This window comes from Pteropus medius, unplaced genomic scaffold (genome assembly GCF_902729225.1).
Source record: "Pteropus medius unplaced genomic scaffold, Ma_sr-lr_union100, whole genome shotgun sequence".
Classification (NCBI taxonomy): domain Eukaryota; kingdom Metazoa; phylum Chordata; class Mammalia; order Chiroptera; family Pteropodidae; genus Pteropus; species Pteropus medius.
The window spans coordinates 785,886-808,730 of record NW_024352784.1 but is presented as its reverse complement, the minus strand read 5'-3'; the positions used below and the strand labels follow the sequence as shown (position 1 = coordinate 808,730).

The 22,845-nt window shown below is 38.5% G+C and overlaps 1 protein-coding gene, 1 long non-coding RNA gene and 1 pseudogene across 6 annotated transcripts in view; all 3 read left to right on the top strand.

The window, feature by feature from the left end:
- The first annotated feature begins 55 nt into the window (after window positions 1–55).
- Window positions 56–3,360, top strand: LOC120590266 (eukaryotic translation initiation factor 3 subunit E-like; annotated as a pseudogene).
- A 1,633-nt stretch (window positions 3,361–4,993) lies between these two features.
- Window positions 4,994–20,023, top strand: LOC120590255 (E3 ubiquitin-protein ligase TRIM22-like). 5 transcript variants are annotated; one of them, XM_039847883.1, is made up of 8 exons: window positions 4,994–5,095; window positions 8,923–9,414; window positions 12,582–12,677; window positions 13,338–13,568; window positions 16,761–16,783; window positions 18,019–18,119; window positions 18,419–18,445; window positions 18,690–20,023. In XM_039847883.1, exons 2-8 carry the CDS (start codon window positions 8,986–8,988, stop codon window positions 19,310–19,312), a joined length of 1,530 nt encoding a protein of 509 aa, XP_039703817.1. In that variant the 5' UTR covers window positions 4,994–5,095; window positions 8,923–8,985; the 3' UTR covers window positions 19,313–20,023. The 5 variants fall into 5 exon arrangements, with proteins under 5 accessions (XP_039703817.1, XP_039703821.1, XP_039703818.1 ...); XM_039847887.1 differs by having other exon boundaries at window positions 18,784–19,080; XM_039847884.1 differs by having other exon boundaries at window positions 5,051–5,205.
- Window positions 20,024–22,361: 2,338 nt separating this feature from the next.
- Window positions 22,362–22,845, top strand: part of LOC120590270 (uncharacterized) — a 33,636-nt gene continuing 33,152 nt past the window's right edge. Inside the window, exons 1-2 of the long non-coding RNA XR_005649664.1 lie at window positions 22,362–22,418; window positions 22,747–22,837. This is a non-coding gene — a long non-coding RNA (uncharacterized LOC120590270). The remainder of the gene's footprint in view (window positions 22,419–22,746; window positions 22,838–22,845) is intronic.

Sequence of the window (22,845 nt, the reverse complement as noted above, 5' to 3'; positions counted from 1 at the left end):
AAAGAATTAGTTTTCTTTACATTTTAGTTAATTGTAAAATAAATTTTTCTGTACAGGTGCCTAGTTTGTTTGTTTGTTTGTTTGTTTTTCATTTTACTGCAGTAATTCTATTTTCTTGAAATGGAATTTAAATATTATCTCTGTTTGCCCAGCATTAAAAGGTTATTATTCACCACGATGTAGTAAGACTCAGAAGCACAACTGTGGGATTTCTTAACAATGGTGTAGGTAAGTGTTTTGTTGCCCAGGTCAGCCTTACCTTTGCAGTGAGCCAAGAGTTCCCAGGAACAAAGAGAAAAAGTCTCATCTTCCCATGAGATAGGAGGGGCATTATTTCTGCAATGCATGCTCATTCAGGGCTTGGTGGGAATCCCGAGTCTTTTTGCATTTTTATTCCTAATTCTCCAATCAAGTTCAGAGCTAGGGATAAAAACTGTGCTGTTCGGTTAATTATTATCTGCTTTCGACTCTCCTTGCTTCCAAGAGTTCCCAACTGCCCCATCTTTGGATGAATTTTCATAAGACAACGGATTCCAAGGTCAATATTTCTAGTGTCTCTCTTTGTGTGTATGCACACAGTTATACCTTAGCACTCATCCATGGAAATCGGTGGAAATCATTCTCTAAATCTTCCCTTTGACCTCTGCCTTCTTGTCCCCACTGCTATGATGACTGACACTTTGAATCTTTAAAAATAATCTGTACTGTTGAATTATTGACATGTCTCTCCAGGGACATTCATGTCTCTTCTGTTACTGGAATGCCAGCGTTCCAAGTCAGGATGAAGTGCCTAGTTACTAGAAAAAGACTTGAATGTACAATATTGTTCAGGTCCTTGATACCACTGTCAAGAATACTTCAGCCCTGCTTACACACACACACACACACACACACACACACACACACACACACCCTCCACGGGTACACTCACAGACATATTTTTGTTTTCAGTTATTTTCTCCTTGTTTGCCTCACTCCAGTGAGCAGATCTCAGTGATGAAAAAATGTTTGTTCTCTCCCATTAAGAGAGAAGGGAGTTTTTCTTGTAGTGGGTGTTCATGCAGGGCTTGGTGGGATCCCATGTCCACTCCTCTAAAAATACAAACAGATCATTGCTCTTGAGAAAACGTTTTAAGTGGATTTACTGGTTTTTAGGGTCGTATTTTATGTCATGAGATAAAACCAGATGTTCCAAATGTTTGTTCCATTTTTCCTACTCACTGTTTAGAAAGAAGAGGATTATTCTGAGTATGGTGGTTAATGCAGAGATACACAGTAGAGTGATTTTGGTATATTCTATTTTTAATCTATAAATCTTGTTGACAATTGGAGTGGAGTAAAGGGCTCAGTGAGTGTGAGTGTGTTTATAAGAAATTCACAGGGACGGGCTAGGATTTGTTCCTTCCACAATCCGATATTCATTCTTTTACTCTTGCCTCCCTTTGATTCTGTAATCTGAACTTACATTCTGGGCCCCAGAGAACTAAATGGGTTCTCTCCAGACTCTGTGAGAGATGTTTGCATGAGGTGCAGTGCTTTTGGCGACAGAGGGCATAAAAGCTGGCTCTTCCAAAAATGAAATGCAGTATATAATATACATTTCTGAGCATGTTTAGCTAGGACAGCTCTGGGCTGTAAAGCCTTGAACCAATCTATAATTTGAAAATTGCAGCTACAAATAGGATCTGATGTTTTGAGCTTGTCTGGAAAGATAGTAAAAAATTCATCTAGGCATTTTCCTTGATAAGATGGCAGACCGCTTTGAACAGTTTTTGGATTTGCATTTAGTCTTGCCGTTGCTTGTGTTTCTGTCCACGAAGGAGAAGGAATTATTACAAGAGAAATTGGATCTTCTTAGATTCCCACATCGTAGACTTTGCTATGGTTATATACCAAAACCTTTGTTCTGATACTATTTCTTATGCTTTGAGAGAAAAAAGAGCCACAGTTGTTGAACAGCTGAAACAGCTTCAGGCAGAAATAGAACCAATTGTGTAGATGTTTGAAGATCCAGAAACTACAAAGCGAATGTAGTCAACTAGGGATGTTCAGATGCTGTTTGACTACCTGGCAGACAAGCATGGTTTTAGGCAAGAATACTTAGATACACTCTACAGCTATGCAAAATTCTAATATGAATGTGGAAATTACTTTGGAGCAGCAGAATATCTGCTTCTTTAGAGTGTTGTTTTCAGCAATGGAGAGAAATGCTTTGAGTTCACTCTGGGGAAAATTGGCCTCTGATATTTTAATGCAGAATTGAGATGTAACCATGGAAGACCTTATAAGTTAATATGGTCTTTTCAGCAGCAAACATGACTCATTCACTGGTCTGTTTTTCTCATTGACCCCAAAGGATGTGAATACTGATATGTTAACCTTGACTTTAATGGGGCTCAGAAAAAGCTGAAGGATGTGCATCTGTGATTGTGAATGACTTTTTCTTGTGGCTTTTCTTGAGGATTTCATTGAAAGTGCCTATCTCTTCATATCTGAGACTTTGTCACATCCACCAGTGTATTAGTATTAACATGTTGGCAGATAAACTGGACATGACTCCATTAGAAGCTGAAAGGTGGATTGTAAATTTGGTTAAAAATGCACAACTGGATGCCAAGATTGATTCTAAATTAGATCATATGGTTATGATAACAAGGCAGTCTCACCCTATCAGCAAATGATTAAAAATACCAAAAGCCTTTCATTTAAAAGCCAGATGTTGGCCATGAAGATTGAGAAGAAACTTAATCAGAATTGTAGGTCAGAGGCTCCTTAACTGGGCAACTCAATACTCTAGTTTTTGCTAAAGAACTGTAAAGAAAAGATGGGAAAAAAAAAAGCTATAAAGAAAGACGAAATAATAAAACCATTAAAGGGTGACATACATTTTTAAGACATTGAGTATAAATTTTGGAGTATTTGAATAAAATTGGCTGTGTTTCATTATCCTGTGGCAGGGAAAAATAATCTGGAAATGTAAGAAGGCATCGGAAGCCCAAGAGTGGATTGGAGGGCAAGGGGAGTAGTGCTGGTGGTGTCTTGGGACCCTCTTCTGAGACATTGGATTTAAGGTGGAGAGAAACTGAGGATATCAGAGCTCCTCAGGTTACCAGAAAGTGTTGCCCAGTAGGAAACTCGAATGAACCACACTCCTCCCATCACCCAAAGTCCATCACCAGAGCTCACCACATTGCTATGGTCCACATTCCAGGATATTATATTACAAAAACCCAAGGAATAATACGTTCTCCTCAGGGCTCTGTGTTCTTTAGTCCCTACTTCTACTGTTAGAGAGGAACCTAATGAAAGATCTCCCACTTTGGACTTATGATTATTTTTACTGTTTCTGATCTGAAAAAAGAAGCACACACAGGGCACAGGAAGTAATGCAATTAAAGTGTGGTGGTACAGATAACAGGCACTGAAGCAAATATCTGAGGAAATCTTAGTAACAAAACAAAATACATGAAAATTTCTTGGTTAAAATTTGTCAAAGGAGTTGTAAATGCTAAAACTAGAATTTTATTATGACCACAGCAATTATGTTGATTGCAACAACACCAATTGAACAGAATTATGATTGTCATCATCAGTATGTCCAATGTAATGAACATTACATCTATAGCTATATAACTGCATGATTTCCTATTTAAATATCTCTTCCTATCCACAGTACTTTGTAACAGATCTGAGACAATAAGGAACAATATAGAAAAAGTCACTTCTTGCTTTCATAAAACTATTGTTGGGTACAGGGCTGGATAAAGAAGGATGCTTAATGATAGTGTTATATGACAACAAAGATGATAGTTGGAAAACATGCCAGCTCTCAGAGTGCAATTTGTGCAAAATTTGCATGATTCTCATTGCACTTGAAGAGCTTCATTAGTTTATTCGTCATCAGAACTCACTTCATACCCAAAAAACTTAAACTGTCAATATGGCTCAGCAATTATGCCTATATAATTTTCAGTCCCTGCTTCATAAATAGAAATGAATCAAAAAGAGTTTAAGCCAAACTCCTGTGGGTTACAAACAATGCCAAAATGTCTGTGCTTTAATTTGAAAAACATGGACTTCTCAATCGCCCTATATGCCTCATATCAGTCCATGTGTGAAGACCGCAGAGCTCTGCGGTCTTGTCTGTCAGAGACTCTTGTTTTGGAGCTCTCACCACCCTGTAGCTGCGATTTCAGACCCATGTAGTCAGAAGAAAAACAAGAGAGATAACAGGAAATCGAAAATGTTTCAGTTCTGCTTTTGATTGATGGTGTACAAAGGTCCAGACGTTTTCCGAAGGAGGAGGGGAAAAGCAGACAATGATGGAGGTGTGAATGTTATTCAGAGAAAGACCAGGCTACACTTGAATGACACCATCTATTAACCTCCGTGTTCTTCCTGCCTCTTGCTTGCTGATAATAGGGCACTGAAACAGCTGTACATTATCTCTGGCAGCCTTCCCCTTCTAGACTGCCTAGATAAGGAACAAAAACTGATAATTACCTGGTGGAACTGTAAGATTCAATTCAATGACGTGGAAAAATTTTCTCAATAGGCTCACTTTGAAAAATCTTTTTTAAAAAATTTACCATTCACAATAATAACTACCAATACTCGAAGTATCAGTTCAAATTCACAGATCTTTATCACTGATTATCTTCCCCATCACAGTCTGCATTACAAAGGGCAAGTACCCATACTTTTTGGATAATTATGTTATCTCTAGTAACTTGCTGAGGACCTGAATATAGGATAAGCTTAATTAAGGATTATAGAATTGAACCGAAATTCTGAGTTTTCAGGAAAGCTGTAGATTGTATCATTGAAATTCACATTGTTCTTATTCAAATATTCTTGCTGGAAGAAACTGAGTTAGGAATAAAAACACAGTGATTGAGTGTGGGCTGGTGCCCACCCCAAAATATACTGAAGAATTCCCCTCCCTCCGTGTCCTACCCAGTGGCCTCCCTTTGTTATTGTTACTACGTTTCGGTTCTGCTTTCTTTGTTTCATTTCTGCCCCTAAAAATTTGGGTTTCGTTTCTCACTCATTTCCTGTGGCAGAACTCCTCTTTGGAGAGCTGGTCTCTGGCTTGGTAAGTGAATCTCGAGCAGACCCAAGTCTTATTTTTTCCACAGAGTCCAGATTCCTATACTTCGCCTGAAGGTGTGTGAAGGTGTGTGGGGCAATTTCCAAGGGCAAAGGGTAAGAAGCTTTGGGAGAATAGACTGAATGTGTCTGGGTGAGGTTAATTTGTGGTTATGAAACTGCTCCGAAGTAACAAAAAGAGCCAGCTTCTAGGCGTAGCTGAAGAGGTGGTGGAAGAGGTGGGATTGAGTCTGGGGAAGAGTGACCTTTAAAAAAGGAAGATTTTAAAAAGCAAAGTGTTGTTTGTTTCTTGGAGGGACCATTCTTTCTCCAGGCTGAGTTACCTCGTTGTCTTCCTATTCTGTATTGTTTTGTTTGTTTGTTTTTCTTTTTCAAAATATATATTTTTTACTTTTTAATTTCAACTGACATACAATATAACATTAGTTTTGAGAGAGGATAAGAAGCATCTGAAAAAAAATGCAAAGGAAAAGGCTTGCAGAAATGAACAACTCAGCCAGTTAAGATCCATTCCTGACTGCCCTGTCTCTGCCTCCAGGGCTCTCCAGCTCACATCTGTTGATTCACAACTTGCTATCCAACTAATGTTCTTATTTCTGTAGCTGGTAGGAATAACAAGACTGTAAAAACTGCTTGTTATGTTACAATTAGAGCTCAGCCTTTGGATAGGAATCGACTGGCATTAATAAGTGTTGCTTCCTACTTATAATCTCAATGTCCGTCTCTCTCTGTTTGAGAATCCTATAATGGTGCTGGTAATGCCAAGGTCGCGGTTTCCACAAAACTACCTGTAAGACCAGTGGTCTGAAAATTCCTGCCCTTGCAGCACCCCCACCTGAAGCCTCTCCCCTCCCATCCTGAAAAGAGGCACACTTTTGCATGGACACTGCAAAAGTATATTAAACTGTAATAAATCCAACCAGACCGAGCTCATGCATGGAGTTGTTAACCTCTCTAACAAAGTTGTCTGAGTGTCCAAATTCCTCCGTCGGGTGTCGCTTCCTGCAAGTTTCAGGTATATAACATAATGATTAGATATTTATATAACTTAAGAAGTGATCACCTGGATAAGTCTAGTACCCACCCACCTTATATAATTATTACAATATTTTTACTATATTCCTAATGGTACACACTTTACACCCCCATGACTAGTTTGTAACTACCAGTTGGCACTTCTTAATCCCTTCTTCTTTTTCACCAGTCCTCCAATCCCCCTCCTCCATCTGGCACCATTGAAATGTTCTCTGTATTTATAAGTTTGTTTCTGTTTTCTTTGTCCATTTATTTTATTTTTTAGATTTTATACATAAGTGAAATCATATGGTATTTGTTTTTCTCTGTCTTATTTCACTCGGCATACATGTTGTCTATGTCTTAAGTGGGGAAGTTTTCAATGGTGTAATACTTCTTCAATGACAGAATAAAATGAACGAATAAAGCAAAAGTAAGCACTTGTGTTAATTTTCTAGGGCTGCCATGAAAAACGTACCACAAACTAGATGGCTTAATTACAATTTGTATTCTCACAGTTCTGGAGGATAGAAATATGACACCTGTAGTGTTGACAGTGGATTCCTCTCAGGACTGAGGAAAGGGTCTGTTCCACACCCCTCCGCTGGCTTCTGATAGTTGGCTAGCAATCATTAACGTTCCTTGGTGTATAGTTGCATCACTCTGATATCTGCTTTTCCCTTCATGTGGCATTCTCCACATGTGCACATCTCTCTGTGTACATATTTTCTCTTGCTGGATTAAGGCCCACCTTAATGACTTCATTTTAATGTGATCATCTGCAAAGACACCATTTCCAAGTAAGGTCACACTCACACACACTGGAGGTTAGGACTTCAACATCTTTTCTGGGGACACAATTCAACACTTAATAGCATTCAGTGTGTTTGAAACAGGACACACTTTTTCTCTCCACTATATAACCTCCCTAATATAGTGAAATTTCTCTCCCAAGACTGGCAGATGCCACATTGGAATTTGTGTTCCTCAGGTCTGTGTCGCGTGTGATTCTAAGTATATAAACTCCTCTCTTTCTCCCTAAAACCATAAACCTTCAGGTGCCTGTTGACATGTTGCCTTGTATCCAGGCCAAGGTAAAGGCCCAACATCTAAAAACACAAGACTCCTCATAACCACCCAGCTGGTCTTGATCTCTCCATTTCTTTACCCCCATGGCACTGGGTATTGATCTCGTTTTTGCAATCTCTATCTCTGTTTGTCTTTGCTTAAATCTGTGTACTAGTGGAGAGAACTCTGAAGGGATATCCGGAGGATAATATGTTCACCCCAATTCTACCTGTGATAAAAGAAGGATCTCTGTAAGTCATTTATTCTATTTACACATCTGAAGAAGGGAACACTCTATCAAATTTTTATATGAGAAATAAATAGGTCGAGGTGATTTCTAAATTATAACTGATTATAAAATTGTTAGTGATAAAATGATCTTTCTGTTGTAGACCTCGCTGTTTCTGTAGGTGTCTCTGGGAAATGAATTTGAGGGCATAGGAAAGCTCTGTGTGGGATAGGTATGTTAGGAGGTAAACACATCTCAACTATTAGAGAATTACTAATTGATGGAAAAAAAGATGAAAAGCTAATAAAAAAGTCTAATCATCTATAGAGAGATGAAGAGATTCTAGTTTTATATATTCATCATATATGTGGATGCAATGTTCTAGCTACTGAGGATACATCAGTGAACAAAACAGTGCCTGATCTATGCTTACATTACTTTTTAGGAGGAAAAGATAGACAGTTAAAGAAAGATGGTAGATATTATGTAGTACAAAAAAAAAAAAAGAAAAAGAAAAATATAGCAAATGTACAGCAGGCAATTGTATTGGCAGTTTTGTTACCAGTAAGTTAGAGCAAATCCTTCTGCTAAGAGGACATGTAAAGGGGAGACTGAATAAAATGTAAGAGTAAGTAATGCTGACAGCAGGAAAAGAATCGGTCCATGCAGAGAGACAAGTGCAAAACCTCTGAGGTAGCAGTGGGTTTTGTGTTTTTACTATCAAGAATGTTTTTTGTATGGGAAAGAAGACAGGAGTGATGAACCTCAGTAACAGCATGGGGAGTGAAAGAACTCAGACTCAAAAGACCATATATTATGGTTCCACTTTTATGAATTAATCGGAAAATGCAAATCGTAAAAGCACAGGGGAGATTAATGGTTGGTTGCCTGAGTGTCGGGATCAGAATAGGGGTGACTACTAATGGCATTAGGTTTGTTATCCAGAAATAAAAATGTTCTTAATTTGGATTGTGGTGATAGTTATATCGTTCCATAAATTTACTATAAATCATTGTACTCTTAAAATAGATACATGAGATGTAAATATAATTCAATGAACCTGTTGAAATAAAGTAAGTCATGCAAATGGCAGGGGTAGGATCATTCTATGCAGAGAGAAGAACAAGTGCAAAAGCCCGGCGGCCACAGTGGGGTTAGTGCATTTAAAATGGAGGATGTGTTTTGGGGTTGGGAAGAAAAGACAGGATTAATGATGGGTTGCACAAAGCTCTTGGTAGGAAGGGCCTCAATTTGTCTTTCTATCCAGCAGAAGAGAAAATAGCAATCATTGCCCTGACGGGATGAAATTTGTTATGTGACATAAACTAAGAGTAAAATGTTTGAAATTATTACAGAGTCCTTCCCATTCCATCACCGATCAACTCTTCTTCTCTCTTTTTCTTCCTTTATTAAATATTAAAATTTTGTCCAGTTCTAAATCTGCACAATCAGTATCCTTTCTATTCCTGCCTTTCTTATCCTGCCTCCTTCAATATTCCCAGTCCTGCAGGAGTTTGTAAGCAAAAGGAGCATCAGGAATCAAGACAGGAAGAAGTCAAGTGAGCATGGCAATGGATTTTTCAGCACAGGTGAACATCAAGGAGGAACTGACGTGTCCCATATGCCTGGAGCTCCTCACAGAACCCCTGAGCCTGGACTGTGGCCACAGCTTCTGTCAAGCCTGCATCACTGCAAACAACAAGGAGTCCATAAGCCAGCTAGGAGGGGAATGCCGCTGTCCCGTGTGCCAGAGCAGATACCAGCTTTGGAACCTTCGGCCTAATCGGCAACTGGCCAACATAGTAGAGAAAGTAAGGGAGGTCAGTGTGAGGTCACAGCAGCAGCAGAGGGGAGACCTCTGTGAGCACCATGGGAAAATTCGTCATGTATTCTGTAAGGAGGATGGAAAAGCCATTTGCAGGCTTTGTGTGCTGTCTCCAGAACACCACGGTCACCAAATGTTCTCTGTGGAGGAAGTGGTCAAGGAGTGTCAGGTAGGCCCCAATGCGGAGGAACAGTGTGAAGAATGGTACCTGAAGTAAAATCTTTGCTTTTTTTTTTTTAACTCTATTTAATCACTTTGTCATCATAAGACTGAGCCTTGTGTTCTCTTTTCATACCCTTGGCTCAGCTTCTGAGGCCTAAGGCACATTTCTGTGCATTCTCTCATTTTCTTCAAGAATAAGCGTAGACTAAAAAATCTTTTTTAAATTGTTTATTGGGGTAACATTGGTTAATACAAGTATATTATTTTCAGGTATACATTATAATTTGACATCTGTATACTCTATTGTGTGTTTACCACCTAAAGTCCAGTATCCTTCAACTACCATATATTTGATCCTCTTTATCCACTTCATCCTTCCCTAAATCCCCTATATTTGACCCACTTTACCCCATCTACCTCCCACCTCCTCCCCCACACCCTACCCTCTGGTAAACACTAGTCTATAGTCCATGTCCATGAGTCTCTGTCCTGTTCATTTGTTGCTTTTAGGTTTATATCTCCTATATAAGTGATATCATGCGATTTTTAACTTTTTTATTCTAGCTTATTTCATGTAGCATGATTATCTCAAGGTTGGTTCATCCATGTTGTCGCAAATGGCAGTATTTCATCTCTTCTTATGGCTAAGTAATATTCCATTGTGTATATGTACCATATCTTCTTTAGCCAATCATCTATTGTGGACACTTTGGTTGTTTCTATGTCCTGGCCACTGTAAATAATGCTGCTATTAACATTGATATGCAAATATCTTTATGGATATGAGTTTTCAAGTCTTTGGGGTAAATATCCAGTAGAGGGATTGCTGGATCATACGGTAGATCAATTGTTAGTTTTTCGAGAAACCTTCATACTGTTTTACATAGTGGCTGTACCAATTGGCAGTCCCATCAACAGTATGTGAGGGTTCCTATTGCTGCACATACTCTCCAGCATTTGTTATTACTTGTCCTGTTGATTATAGCTATTCGAACAGGTGTGAAATGGTATCTCATTGTGGTTTTGATTTGCATTTCCCTAATAGCTAGTGATATTGAGCATCTTTTCAAATATTTGTTGGCCATTCGTATGTCCTCTGAGGAGAAATGTCTGTTCAGATCCTCTGCCTATTTTTTGATTGGATCGTTTGGTTTTTTTTTGGTATTGAGTCATATGAGTTCTTTGTGTATTCTGGATATTAGGCCCTTATTGGAGGCATTGCTTGCAAATATATTTTCCCATTCTGATGATTGTCTTTTTACCTTGTTGATAATTTCTTTTGCAGAGCAGAAGCTTTTAGTTTGATGTAGTCTCATCCATTTATTTTAGCTTTAGAGGTCAAATTCATAAAATCCTCTTTAAGATCAAGGTTCTTGAGTTTAGTTCCTATGTTTTCTTCCATGCATTTTATTGTTTCAGGTCTTAGATTCAGGTCCTTAATCCATTTTGAGTTAATTTTGGTGTGTGGTGATAGACAACAGTCTAGTTTCATTCTTTTACAAGCGGCTTTCCAGTTTTCCCAGCACCATTTATTGAAGAGGCTTTCCTTTCTCCACTGTATGTTTCTGATTTTTTTGTAGAAAATTATTTGTCCATATAAATGTGAGTTTACTTCTGGTCTCTTGATTTTGTTCCACTGGTCCGTGTGTCTGTTTTGCTGCCTATACCATGCCGTTTTGATTACTGTCACTTTGTAGTATAATTTGAAGTCAGGCAGAGTGATGCCTCCAGTCTCATTCTTTTTTCTCAGGATGGCTTTGGCAATTCAGGGTTTTTTGTGCTTCCGTACAAATCTGATGATTTTTTATTCTATTTCTTTAAAAAAAGCCAATTGGATTTTGATGGGAATTGTATTAAATCTGTATAATGCCTTAGGTAATATGGTCATTTTAACTATGTTGATTCTTCCATTCCAAGAACACGGAATATCTTTGCATTTCTTTGTATCTTCTTCGATTTCTTTTAATAGGGTCTTGTAGTTTTCATTATATCGGTCCTTCACATGTTTCATTAGATTTATTCCTAGGTATTTTATTCTTTTTGTTGCAATTGCAAAAGGAATTATTTTTTCCTCTTCTTTTTCTGACACTTCGTTATTAGAGTATAGGAATGCTATGGATTTTTGAACGTTGATTTTGTATCCAGAGACTTTACTGTACTTGCTTGTTGTTTCTCGTAGTGTTCTTGTGGAGTCTTTAGGGTTTTCTATATAGAGAATCATGTCGTCCGCAAACAGTGACAGTTTGACTTCTTCGTTTCCTATTTGGATGCCTTTAATATCTTTCTTTTGCTTGATTGCTCTGGCTAGGACCTCCAGTGTTATATTGAATAACAGTGGCGATAGTGGACAACCTTGCCTTGTTTCTGATCTTAGAGGGAAAGTTTTTAGTTTTTCACCATTAAGTGTAATGTTGGCTGAGGGTTTGTCATATATGGCCTTTATTAAGTTAAGGTACTTTCCTTCTATACCAATTTTGTTAAGTGTTTTGATCATAAATGGATGCTGAATCTTGTTGAAGGCTTTTTCTGCATCTATTGATACGATCATATGATTCTTATTTTTTAACTTGTTTATGTGGAGTATCACATTAATTGATTTGCGTATGTTGAACCATCCCTGTACCTCTGGGATGAAGCCCACTTGATCGTGGTGTATAATCTTTTTAATATGTTGCTGTATTCAGTTTGCTATTATCTTATTTAGGATTTTTGCATCTGTGTTCATGAGAGATATTGGTCTATAGCTTTCTTTTTTTGTGTTATCCTTACCAGGTTATAAAATCTTAGCAAACAGAATTTGTGTGAGTGAGCGTTGACTCAAAATGTCGATTTTATTGCTCCTCTCAGCAGGAAGGATTTTGGGGAACATGGTTGCTTAGATGTGGGAAACGTATCTGTGACAGGAAAGGACTTTTCTTGCTGTAGGATCAGTTCTTCCTCTAAGAAAAAAGAGATGCAGGCTACTTTTGATAAAGTGATGGTACTTTGCATCATCCAAGGATAGTGAATACATTTACAGTCTAAGATTTTTGTCTACATTGTCAGTTCTAATTGCCAGTATCATTTCTGTAAACTTTGTCCTTTTCTAAGATGAGCCCAATTTCTTCCCCATTTATTTTCTATCCAGGTGCTGAGAAAGCTCATAGCTTGACTTTGGTGATTTCTTTTTCACAGGAGAAGCTGCAGGAAGCTCTGAAGAAGCTGACGAAGGAGCAGCAGGAAGCTGAGGAGTTAGAAGCTGACATCAGTGAAGAGAAAGCTACCTGGAAGGCAGGAAGAGATTATTCCTCAGGGAGTTCTGAGACAGGAAACTAGGCAGCACCATGGTCCAATCACAAGGAGGCCCCTTCCTCCTTGTTACCTCGGAATTCATGTGTCCAGAAGACATTTGATTAGTTTGCCTTCAACCCCTTCCCTGTTGAGTGTTGGCAACTGAAGAGTAGACATATCACAAGTGAAACCCAACTGTTTAGAGGCAAACAGAGAAATGATATAAAAATGGCTAATGAATCCCATGTCCCATTACTGTCAGTCACAGTTTAAGGCTCTGATACTTTCAGAAAACACACTGAGAAAGGCCCAGCATTCTGTCTAGGAATTTTGGGTAGAGGAGTTTAATATACAGTGTGGCATGATTATCCAGGATGGGTGTCTGCAATCTAGACCTCATCCAGGTATCACACTGTGTCTCCTGGTACGCCTTGATGAAGTAGACTTGAATGAATTGCTTTGGGAAGAGCACAAGGGACAATAGTAGGAAAAATGGTTTTCCTAGGAACTGCTCATTTCCTTTCACCTCCTATCCCTCTGAGCACTGCCTGAGAAAAATAGTACTTGTCTTGGCTCTCAGGGCCATGAAAAGTAGGCCATCAGCTAGACTGACTGACTGCCTTTTTCTCTTCTTGTCCCCCGCACCTCCTTGCCCCAAAGAATTGTATGCAGACTGAGAGACAGACGATTCTGAAAGGGTTTGAGGAAATGAGAGGCATCCTGGACAGTGAAGAGAAGAAGGAGATGCAAAAGCTGGAGGAAGTTGAAGTGAATGTGCTGGATAACTTGGCAGTGGCTAAAGACCAGGTGGCCCAGCAGAAACAGTACATGAGAGAGCTCATCTCAGATCTCAAATGTCAGATGCAGGGATCATCAATAGACACGCTGCAGGTAGGACTTGGGATGTAGAAACCTAGTTATGGGGGGAAACGCAGAGACTAATTTTCCTTTCCTTCTGGGTATCTGCACTTTCTCATTAAAAGGTTCTTTTGACCTCTCAGTGCCCCTTCTCTGCCATTCATTTCAAGGATCATAGAGATAATCTGATGTACAATTGTCAAGGGAAAGTCCCATTATTACTTTATAAAAGATTGTGCAAAAATTTAGAGAGAAGATTCGTCACAGGCTCCCGGTTCTGTGATCTAGCATTTGTAAAGCATCTCTTCACTAAGCTTAGTCAAACAACTCAAATCTGTTTATATCTGAGTTGTTTTGTTGAGGGGTGGCAAAGGTAATGCTAGACTGTCATACTGAAGTAAGGGATGAGCATGTATGAATATATGGGTGTGCTTCTGTGTGTATGTATGTTGGCTAGGAAAGGACGTAAGAGAAACCCTGTAGAAACTTAATGGATGGATTGTACATAGTATGAATATTTAAATTTTTTCCATGAAATTTACTGAATGACTGAGATCTTAAGCTATGTAATATATTGGGAAATTCAATAAATGTCAGACTTTCTCTGCTTGACTTCTTGCCATTCTCCTTTGCTAGCTGAACAAGAATTTCTTAACTTTGGTTCCAGTACTGGAATAATCAATTTCCATCTGCTGTATCTTTCTTCTGCCTTAAAAGAACATATTCTTGAGGTATAACTTACATCTAAAATCTACCATTGTAAGTGTACAATTCAAAGATTTTAGTAAATATATTGAGTTGTTAAGCCATAAATAAATTCAATTCATCATTTGTTGAAAAGACTCTCCTCTTCCTCTACTGAGTTATTTTGTCACCTGAATCAAAAATTTATTTTCTCCAAATGTAAGGATATATTTCTGGATTATCATTCTGGTACACGAATCTATGTTTATTCTTGCACGGATACTCTAAGCTTTTGATTACTGTGCCTTCATAGAACATTTTGAAATTGGGTAGGGTAATCTTCCAAATGTGTTTTTATTTTTAAAAATTGTTTGAAAAAAATTGAAACAATTCTATTCAAACCTATTTCAAAACAATTCTATTCTAAGTTAGTTATTCTCTGTAGAGACCATTTAAGCACCTCGCCCCACCTCACCCCCTTTCTGGGTACATTTGGAGAATTCTACTGCCATCTAGTGGATAGAATCCAGAGATGCTGCCAACCTGACTCCATGGCAAAGAATTATCTGGGCCAGTATGCCAGTAGTGACATGGTTGAGAACTACTATCCTAGGTCCACTGAATTTTCTATTAAAATTTTTGGATATCTTGTTAATTTGTAGTAAAAGCCTGCTGGTATTTCGATAGGCGTTATAGGGGACTTAAAGAATAATATGAGCAGTATTGTCATCTTAACAGTTTAAGATCTCTTCTTTTATTTAGGTAGTCTTTACATTCTAACAGCAATATTTTGTAGTTTTCAGCACGGAAGTCTTTTACTTATTTTCTTAAGTTTATTTCTAAGTATTTAAGATGATTCTTTTGGTTTCTGTTGTAAATAAATGTCTTAATTTCATATTGGGTTATTCATGCCTAATGATAAAAAATACAGTAAAGTTTTAATATGGATCTCGTATCCCACACATTCCTAAACTCTTATTAGTTTTCACAGTGTGTGTGTGTAATCCTTGAGCCTGTCTACGTAATGGATCATGCCATCTGTAAATAAATACAACTTTATTGATTTTCCAATCTGGACATTTCAATTTCTTTCATTTCTCCCTCTTTTTTTTCTGTCTTTTCCTTTTCAATTTTTCCTTACCTGATCTAATAAATTCTTATTTTGCACTCTTCATCTTTCTCTATTTCATGTTTATGAATGTGACATCTTTGCCATTCAAAACTAGATAGACAGAAAGATAAATCACAATTGTGGGAAATGATGGCCTATGATTGTTCCATTTCTGAGGCAATATATATACTTTAATATGCAACCTGAAAAACTGTACCTATTGGTAAGATATAGTCACATAATCGATATTGTCTATAATCTTCCTCTTGGGTGGGGTCATGGACCATTACTGACAAAAATAGATTTGGGGCAGTCATGTGGGCCACTCAGGAAACACTTCGATTTTGTTTTTTTCTTCTTCAAATTGTTTTAACTTGTTATGATATATGTGGTGGGCTTCCGGTCTTTATCCTCCATGGCTTTGCCAACTAGGAGTTGAAATGACAGTTTTCCTGTTATCTGGACCATTTGGGGGCAATGATCATTTTATCATGTATCTATTGTATCATGTATCTATTGGTTGCTAGCTTAATTCAATACTAGAATTCAGGGTAAGATGTAGTTTTAAGACAGTGATGGAGTGGGTATTGATACTGTTCTGGACAGTGAATGTGAATAGTTGAGAAACAGTAAATTTCATTTGAAGCTTTCTCTGCTTCTGGTTCCTGCGGCTTATTTTATACTTCAAAATTTATGAAGTATAAAATAAATTTTGTAGTGCGTAGGAGGTGTAGAGAGTGATTAGAGGATGGCCAGAGAAACACTTGTTTGAAGTTCTAGTTTGCTTGTTCTCGCAGTAAAAAAAAATATATACTTCTTGGGGACTATAATTTAATTATTCTCCTTTGATTCCTCAGAGCCTGGAATGATGTCTGACAAACAGATTTCAATGTTATTTGATTTTAGAATAAATACAAGCATAAAAAAGTAAGGAGGTCTTCTCATGAGTGCATATTAAAGAAATAGTAGGTCTCTTCCCTTTCTTTGAATTAAATTCCATTTCCAGATCCTTGAAGCATCTTTCTTGCATCCTCGCATGAGTTCTCTAGGATGGTCGGTCTGGGTCTTACCTCTACATTTTGTCACCCATACTCTGACCATCTATTTGTTCACACCATATCAAGGGGTGCTGGCATGTGAGGAGGAAGATGAGTAAAAGTCTGTAAGATAGGAGGGCTGATCGCCCCTTTGAGGTTTGCCAAACACTTTTGGGATGTGCAGTTAAATTTGAATTTCAGATAAATGACTTATTTTATTATTATTGTTATTATTATTTATTTTTTAGTAGAAGAATATCTTAAATATTACAGAGGTCGTGTTTATTCTAAAACATATTTGTTATTTATCCAAAATTAAATTTTAACTTGCCTTTTTTATTTTCGAAATCTGGCAACCTTGTGCTTGACTCATGTTTTCTCTCTTCTCCCCAGGATGTGATTAACGTTATAAGAAGGTATGTATGCGAGACCAGGTTTGGTCTTTTTTATCTAAAAACAGAATTATAGCCTTAAGAGTAATCTTAGAATCAATCAGAAGTTTTAAAAAAATCACAGACCTGGGAAATTTGCTTATTACGTTGTTTCCAATGGCTAATCACAGATGAAATTTTTTAATGATAGGGAATTTAGGTGGTGGGAGGTCACAGAGTTAGAGTCAATAGAAGCATTACTAATAAGGGGTTGCTGTATCAGAACCCCATAACGTTGTTCATTGTAGTCGAACCTTAGTCTCTGTCTGAGCTCTTATTTCTGTACTTCATAAGTGCTTGTCTTGTCACAGGGAGGATCTCGTCTTCTTTATCTGCCAGGCCCCCAAATTTTCCACAAGGGCAGACCTTTACTTTTTTTTTTTTGCTTGAGGATAGAAGAAATCAGGTCTTTCTAAGTGGTGTTCTTTTGATTTCAAAAAAAAAAAAAATAGACTCAAGTCTCAGGGAATAGTGGTTTTGGTCCCGGTGCTAAAAATTAATCTCTGCTCACACGCTTTAGCATCTTGTAGGAAAAAAGGCTTCCTTTGTCTAAAGTTGCCTACCCACTTGGGAGCATCAAGGTCTTCATAAGTACATGAAATTCAGACCACTATTAATTTGGACGTCATAACTTCTCCTTTCCCAAATGTTTGTCATGTTTCTTCCAGAGAACGTGACCTCATATGTTATTCTAGGCATCTGTACTGGGATAACTGTCTTTGGACACCCTTCAGACTTCCAATACTCCCACATTTGATAACCTAAAGGTCTCAGTAGCCAGGTTCTAGAGTCTCGCTACTGATCATCTGCCTGGGAACCACATCTCTGGCCTCTCCCTGGAGGAGCCACTGAGATGACTTTAACTTTGTATATCAAATATTTTTTTTTAGACATATCAAACGGCTTTTAAGAGTACTATTATTTCATCTAATATTGTATTATTTTTAAGCAGTTGAGAGCACGGGTTAATTTTTCTGTTTTAGAAGGAAGAACACGAGCTTCTTTGAGTAGGCTTTCCCAAGGTCACACAGAGGGTAAATAGAAAGGTAGATGTGAGGACATTTTTTCAGGCTACAGTGTCGGGGCTCTCACTTCTCTCTTCCTCAGGCTCTTCAGTGAAGAGGATTTGAGTACATCAATGATGTGAAAGGTGAGGGAGACAGTGGTTTTGGAGAGACACAAGGTCCGAAGTGTGGATGATCAATTTTTGTCTTCTCTAGGAGTGAGAGCTGGACCTTGAAGAAGCCAAAAATTGTTTCCAAGAAACTGAAGAGTACATTCCGAGTTCCAGACCTGAGTGGGATGCTGCAAGGGTTTAAAGGTGAGGAGAACCAGGGGAGGGGTGTGGGTGTGCGGTTCTTATAGTATCAGAGAAAAGCAGGGGAGTGGATGTTCTTTCTAGATGAGGACAAAAGAGAGGCTGTAGGCTTGATGGGGAGAGGTAGATACCCTGTGCTGAAGATGTGATCATCTCTAAGTGGGAATGACCTGGTGTCCTCTCATTCACCAATTGATAGCCTCATAGGGCTCCCCTACCCTGTCATCATTCGAGACAAAGGATAGGTATTAGTGTTTCCTCCTTTGCTTCTAACAATATCATTGAAACTTTTGTCATTTCAGAGCTGACAGAAGTCCAGAGCTACTGGGGTAAGAATAAGTTGCAGAGTTTTCAAATCACCATGTTCTGATCCCTTTTTAGGAGTGTGGTTACTTTTGGTCCCATGATTTTAGTTCCCTCCCAAACATGCATATACATGACAGTTCTTACGTGATCTGCTCATCTCTGACCCATCAATTCAAGTTGTTATCAGTCCCCAGTATTCCTCTTCAAAAATATCACAAGACACACAAGCCCTATATAATTCACCTGAGTGTGTAATTTTTCCTACAGTGGACATAATGCTGAATCCAGAGAACTCTCTTTCGAATGTTGTCATTTCTATGGATCAGAGACAAGTGAAAGCTGGACACTGTTTTATGTTTAGGAATCTACATTCGTGTAACTTTTCTGATTTTGATGCCTTCGGCTGCCAAAATTTCTCCTCGGGGAAATATTACTGGGAAGTTGACGTGTCTGAGAAGACTGCTTGGATCCTGGGGGTGTGCAGGAAAACAAATAACCACTTTGGAAAAAATAGCTCGGGGTTTGTTTTTACATCAAATGTAAATCATTACTCGAAGTTGCATTTTGACCCAAATGTAAATCATTACTCCAAATACAGACCTGAAAATGGTTACTGGGTTGTAGGGTTACGGAATAAATCTGAGTACATGGCCTTTGAGGACGCTTCCACTTCTAATCCTAAAGTCTTGACTCTTTTCATGGCTGTTCCTCCCCGTCGAGTTGGGGTTTTCCTAGACTATGAAGCAGGCATTGTCTCATTTTTTAATGTCACAAATCATGGGTCGCTCATTTACAAGTTCTCTAGATGTCAGTTTTCTCAGACTGCTTACCCATATTTCAACCCTTGGAATTGCCTCGCTCCCATGACTTTATGCCAGCCAAACTCCTGAAACTTCTCATTTTTGTACTCACTTCTTGTCATGTCCCTTGCCCTGGTATCATCTCCTGCACCTGAGCTGATTTCTATACTCAGAACATCTCTTCCTTGCTGTCTCCATTCTTTAGAACTTTTACTCACCTTTGGGATATATTCTGTTTCTGGTTTAAGTTAGAAGAGAAGCTTATTTATCCATTTACCTTTTTTTATTGTATTCTCAGTGAAAGATGTCTAATCTTTCCTATAGACAGAACAGTATTGGTATAACATCTTTGCCCTCTCATTTCTCCATATTTTCCTTTATTGCTGATTGAAGAGACATGGCAAAGCCTATCTGCCACCATCCATTATCCTGGGACAATTCATATCACCCTCACCCACCAGCACCAACAAAGGAGTCTTTGAGTATATGTCTGTTTGTTGCCCAGAATACAGCAGGTTTATCAGAGTCAAGTAAAGGAAATAATAGACTATATATATGTACTCAGAGTGAAGAGTGTATGTTCTGAGTGTTTGAGTTCAAAACCTATCTCTTCTCCTAGAAGGTGTGTGATGATCAATAAAATCTGGGTTTCTTTTCATAAAATACAAGTTGGGATTTTAAACCGCACCTAACTCACCCTTAAGATCGTTGTGTAAAACTAACTTTCATTCAATGTAAAGAATCTATTTCAGTGTGCTGTACAATATAATAAATATTTGTTCTTGTGAATATTGAAAAGTGTACGTGGTGTCAGTATCCTGTGCAACAGATTTGTACCCTTCAGAAGAACGGTAAAAAATTCTACTGAAATCTCATTTTTCAAATGCCAGACTCTGCTGTCAAGACCACTCCAGTTTCATTCTTTTGTAGAACTTTTTACACAGAGTCTGGGACTGTTTTAAGGCCCTTTATTGGGAATGGGACAGAAAATTGTAAAAGTCTGAGTTTCTAAAATCTGTCCAGCAAGGAAGCCATATTTTAGGGACAGCTGTTCTTATCAGAGATGGTCCTTTCGTGTTGAGGCCTTTTCCTTGTGGTAAAACACTGGGGTATACCATGGTTTATACTATCCTATGCACTTTTCTTTCTTTAATTTTTTTCTTTCCTTTAGTTTTCTTTTTTTTAAGTCAATTTCAAATTTATGACAAGGAATAGACTTACCCAGAATAGCAAAAGAAGAAACTTTTCTTAGAGAAGCATACATTATAAATTAGAGCAGATCACTGCACAGAGTTCTTATCAAGATATCGATAGATAATAACTTGTCCTACTGGGTGCAAAGTGGGTGGGGTAGATAGTACTAATGATAGTATTAGTGATAACACCGGGCTCCCCACTGCAACCTCCCCATTGCCTTCCACTTATGCATTTTCATTTCCTCACAAGGTATAGTAACTGAGTTCGTACCTTCTGGAAATCCTAGGATTTCCTGAGAAATCCTAACAAAGGAAGTCCTAGAAAAGGAGTCTCTGGAGTTCCATGAGCCACAACCCAGGCTGCTGGACCAGTTCTGCACACAGAGCTATGCCTATCCTGCTCAGAGCTGAAAGACATATTTTGAGAAAGAAAACAGAGGAAAGTCACAAGAGTTCTTTGTTGCTTAATAATTTAACACTTCAAGGGTAATAATGTAGAATTTTGATGGCTCTCAACATAAATTTCTAGCACACTGTCCTCTCTGGGATTGGGAACTTTGCAATTGTGACAGCTGCCCTGCTTTATAACTTATTTTGTATTTACTAGTCCTACAAGATTTCCAAGTTCAAACTCAGGGATCTATTACAGTTCCTCTAAAATCACTAACCTTGCTCATCTCCTTGGACCGTATCTGCCAATTAGAAACTGATTTCTACTGAGAGATCAGGAGAAGGGGGAGCACATAAGAAGAATTTTCATGAAGGGAATCTCTGCAACTTTTAATAAAACAAAAACTGGTGCTAATAATCTGACAAGATATTAGAAGTGGCATGACAACAAGATTCTGAGACCCATGAGAAAAAAGAGTTAAAGTAGGGGTGCCTCTTTATTTAACCACCTCTCCTGTTAAAGATATAGGTGCATCCCAGACGACTGACTTACTCGGATGGTACATACAGGCAAAGCTCTCTCTCTCTTTTTTTTTTACTCTGGCTTCTCCTTATCTGACCTGCTCTTACTGGATTAAGGTTGACTTTGTGCATTATCACCTCTACAACTTTCTCCTTTTTACCTTTACCTGTCCCAAGACACTTTTAAGCACACATCTTTGAAAATTGCACTGTTCACCTGAGTCATATTCTCACAATTCACTGTGCCACTTACACAAGATTTTAGAATTGTTTCATACTCTATTAGTGAACATTCTCCAGAGAAACAGAACCAATGTTATATATAGCTTTCAAATATATGAAGATGTATTACGAGGAATTGGCCTGTGTGATTATAGAGGTTGACTAGTTCAAGGACTTGCCTTCTACAAACTGGAGAGCCAGGAAAGCTGGTGGTGTAATTTAGTCCAAGTTCAAAAGCTTGAGAACCAGATGGTCGATGGTGGTTAATACGAGTCCAGGTAGGCAGGCAGGAAGCACAAGGAACACGTTCTTTCTTCCCCTGTCTCTGTTCTACTCAGGCCTTCAAGAGATGGGATGATGCCCAAAAACATTGGGAAGGACAATCTATTTTACTGAGTGCACAGATTCCAATGTTAATGTCATCTGGAAACAAAACCCTCACAGACACACCCGGAAATGAGGTTTATTCTGGGCACCTTGTGGCCAGTCCAGTTGAAACATATAATTAACCATCACAATTACTTTCCAGTTTTATTTTTATTATGTTAGGACTATAGAGATTTTCTGTTATATAGAATCAGATGACATTGCCAACAAATGACACTTCATGTAGTTTCATTTTTGCAGCCTATTTCAGAAATTTAGGAAAAGTGTCATTTTGTCCGTACTGGCTCCAGGTTCTGAAAGTCAGCATCCCGGTGCTACCAGTCTGTGATAGGCCCTCTGACTGAGCACTCGAGATAATTCAGATTTGGATAACCATTTCCTCTCACATGACCTAACAGGACCTAATAGCCAGATTCTCTTAGCTGGTAGCTACAGGACAGGAGAGAGCTGCCAGTGTTGCTGTCCGAGGCGTCTTCAGTGTGAGTCCTCACTGTAAAATAGGAACTCTACCCATCCTCGTGACATCTCATTTGTAAGGGAACAGAATCAGCTGGCTGTGTGTGAAATTGCACTGCCCAGGGTAAGCCTAGTTCTCGGCAGGATGAATTACTTTGAAGAACCCTGAGAACGTATTCGGAGGGCAGAACTGAAACAAGGTTAAGAATGTAGTCACTGGCCCGACTGGCCCCAAGGGGCACAAAAGCCCTGGAAATTCTCCAGAGGCCCTATGTGAAGGCCTCCCACTGGTTCATAGTTTTTCTCCTTCTTTGCCACTCCTCCAAGAATTTAACTTTCATTTTTATTTAGTTCCTCGGGGTCCTCTTTGTGGAGATCAGGCCCCTGGCTTGGTGAGTGGATCCTGACCACGTCTGCTCCTAAGGCTGGAGCTGCAGAACAGGTAAATAG

Bases quoted from the DNA above. Each gene is read 5' to 3' on its own strand.
- LOC120590255 (XM_039847883.1), top strand. From the start codon at position 8,986: ATGGCAATGGATTTTTCAGCACAGGTGAACATCAAGGAGGAACTGACG. The intron at 18,120-18,418 runs GTGAGGAGAACC...TTGTCATTTCAG, and splicing joins GATGCTGCAAGGGTTTAAAG to AGCTGACAGAAGTCCAGAGC. The intron at 18,446-18,689 runs GTAAGAATAAGT...TTTTTCCTACAG, and splicing joins AGAAGTCCAGAGCTACTGGG to TGGACATAATGCTGAATCCA.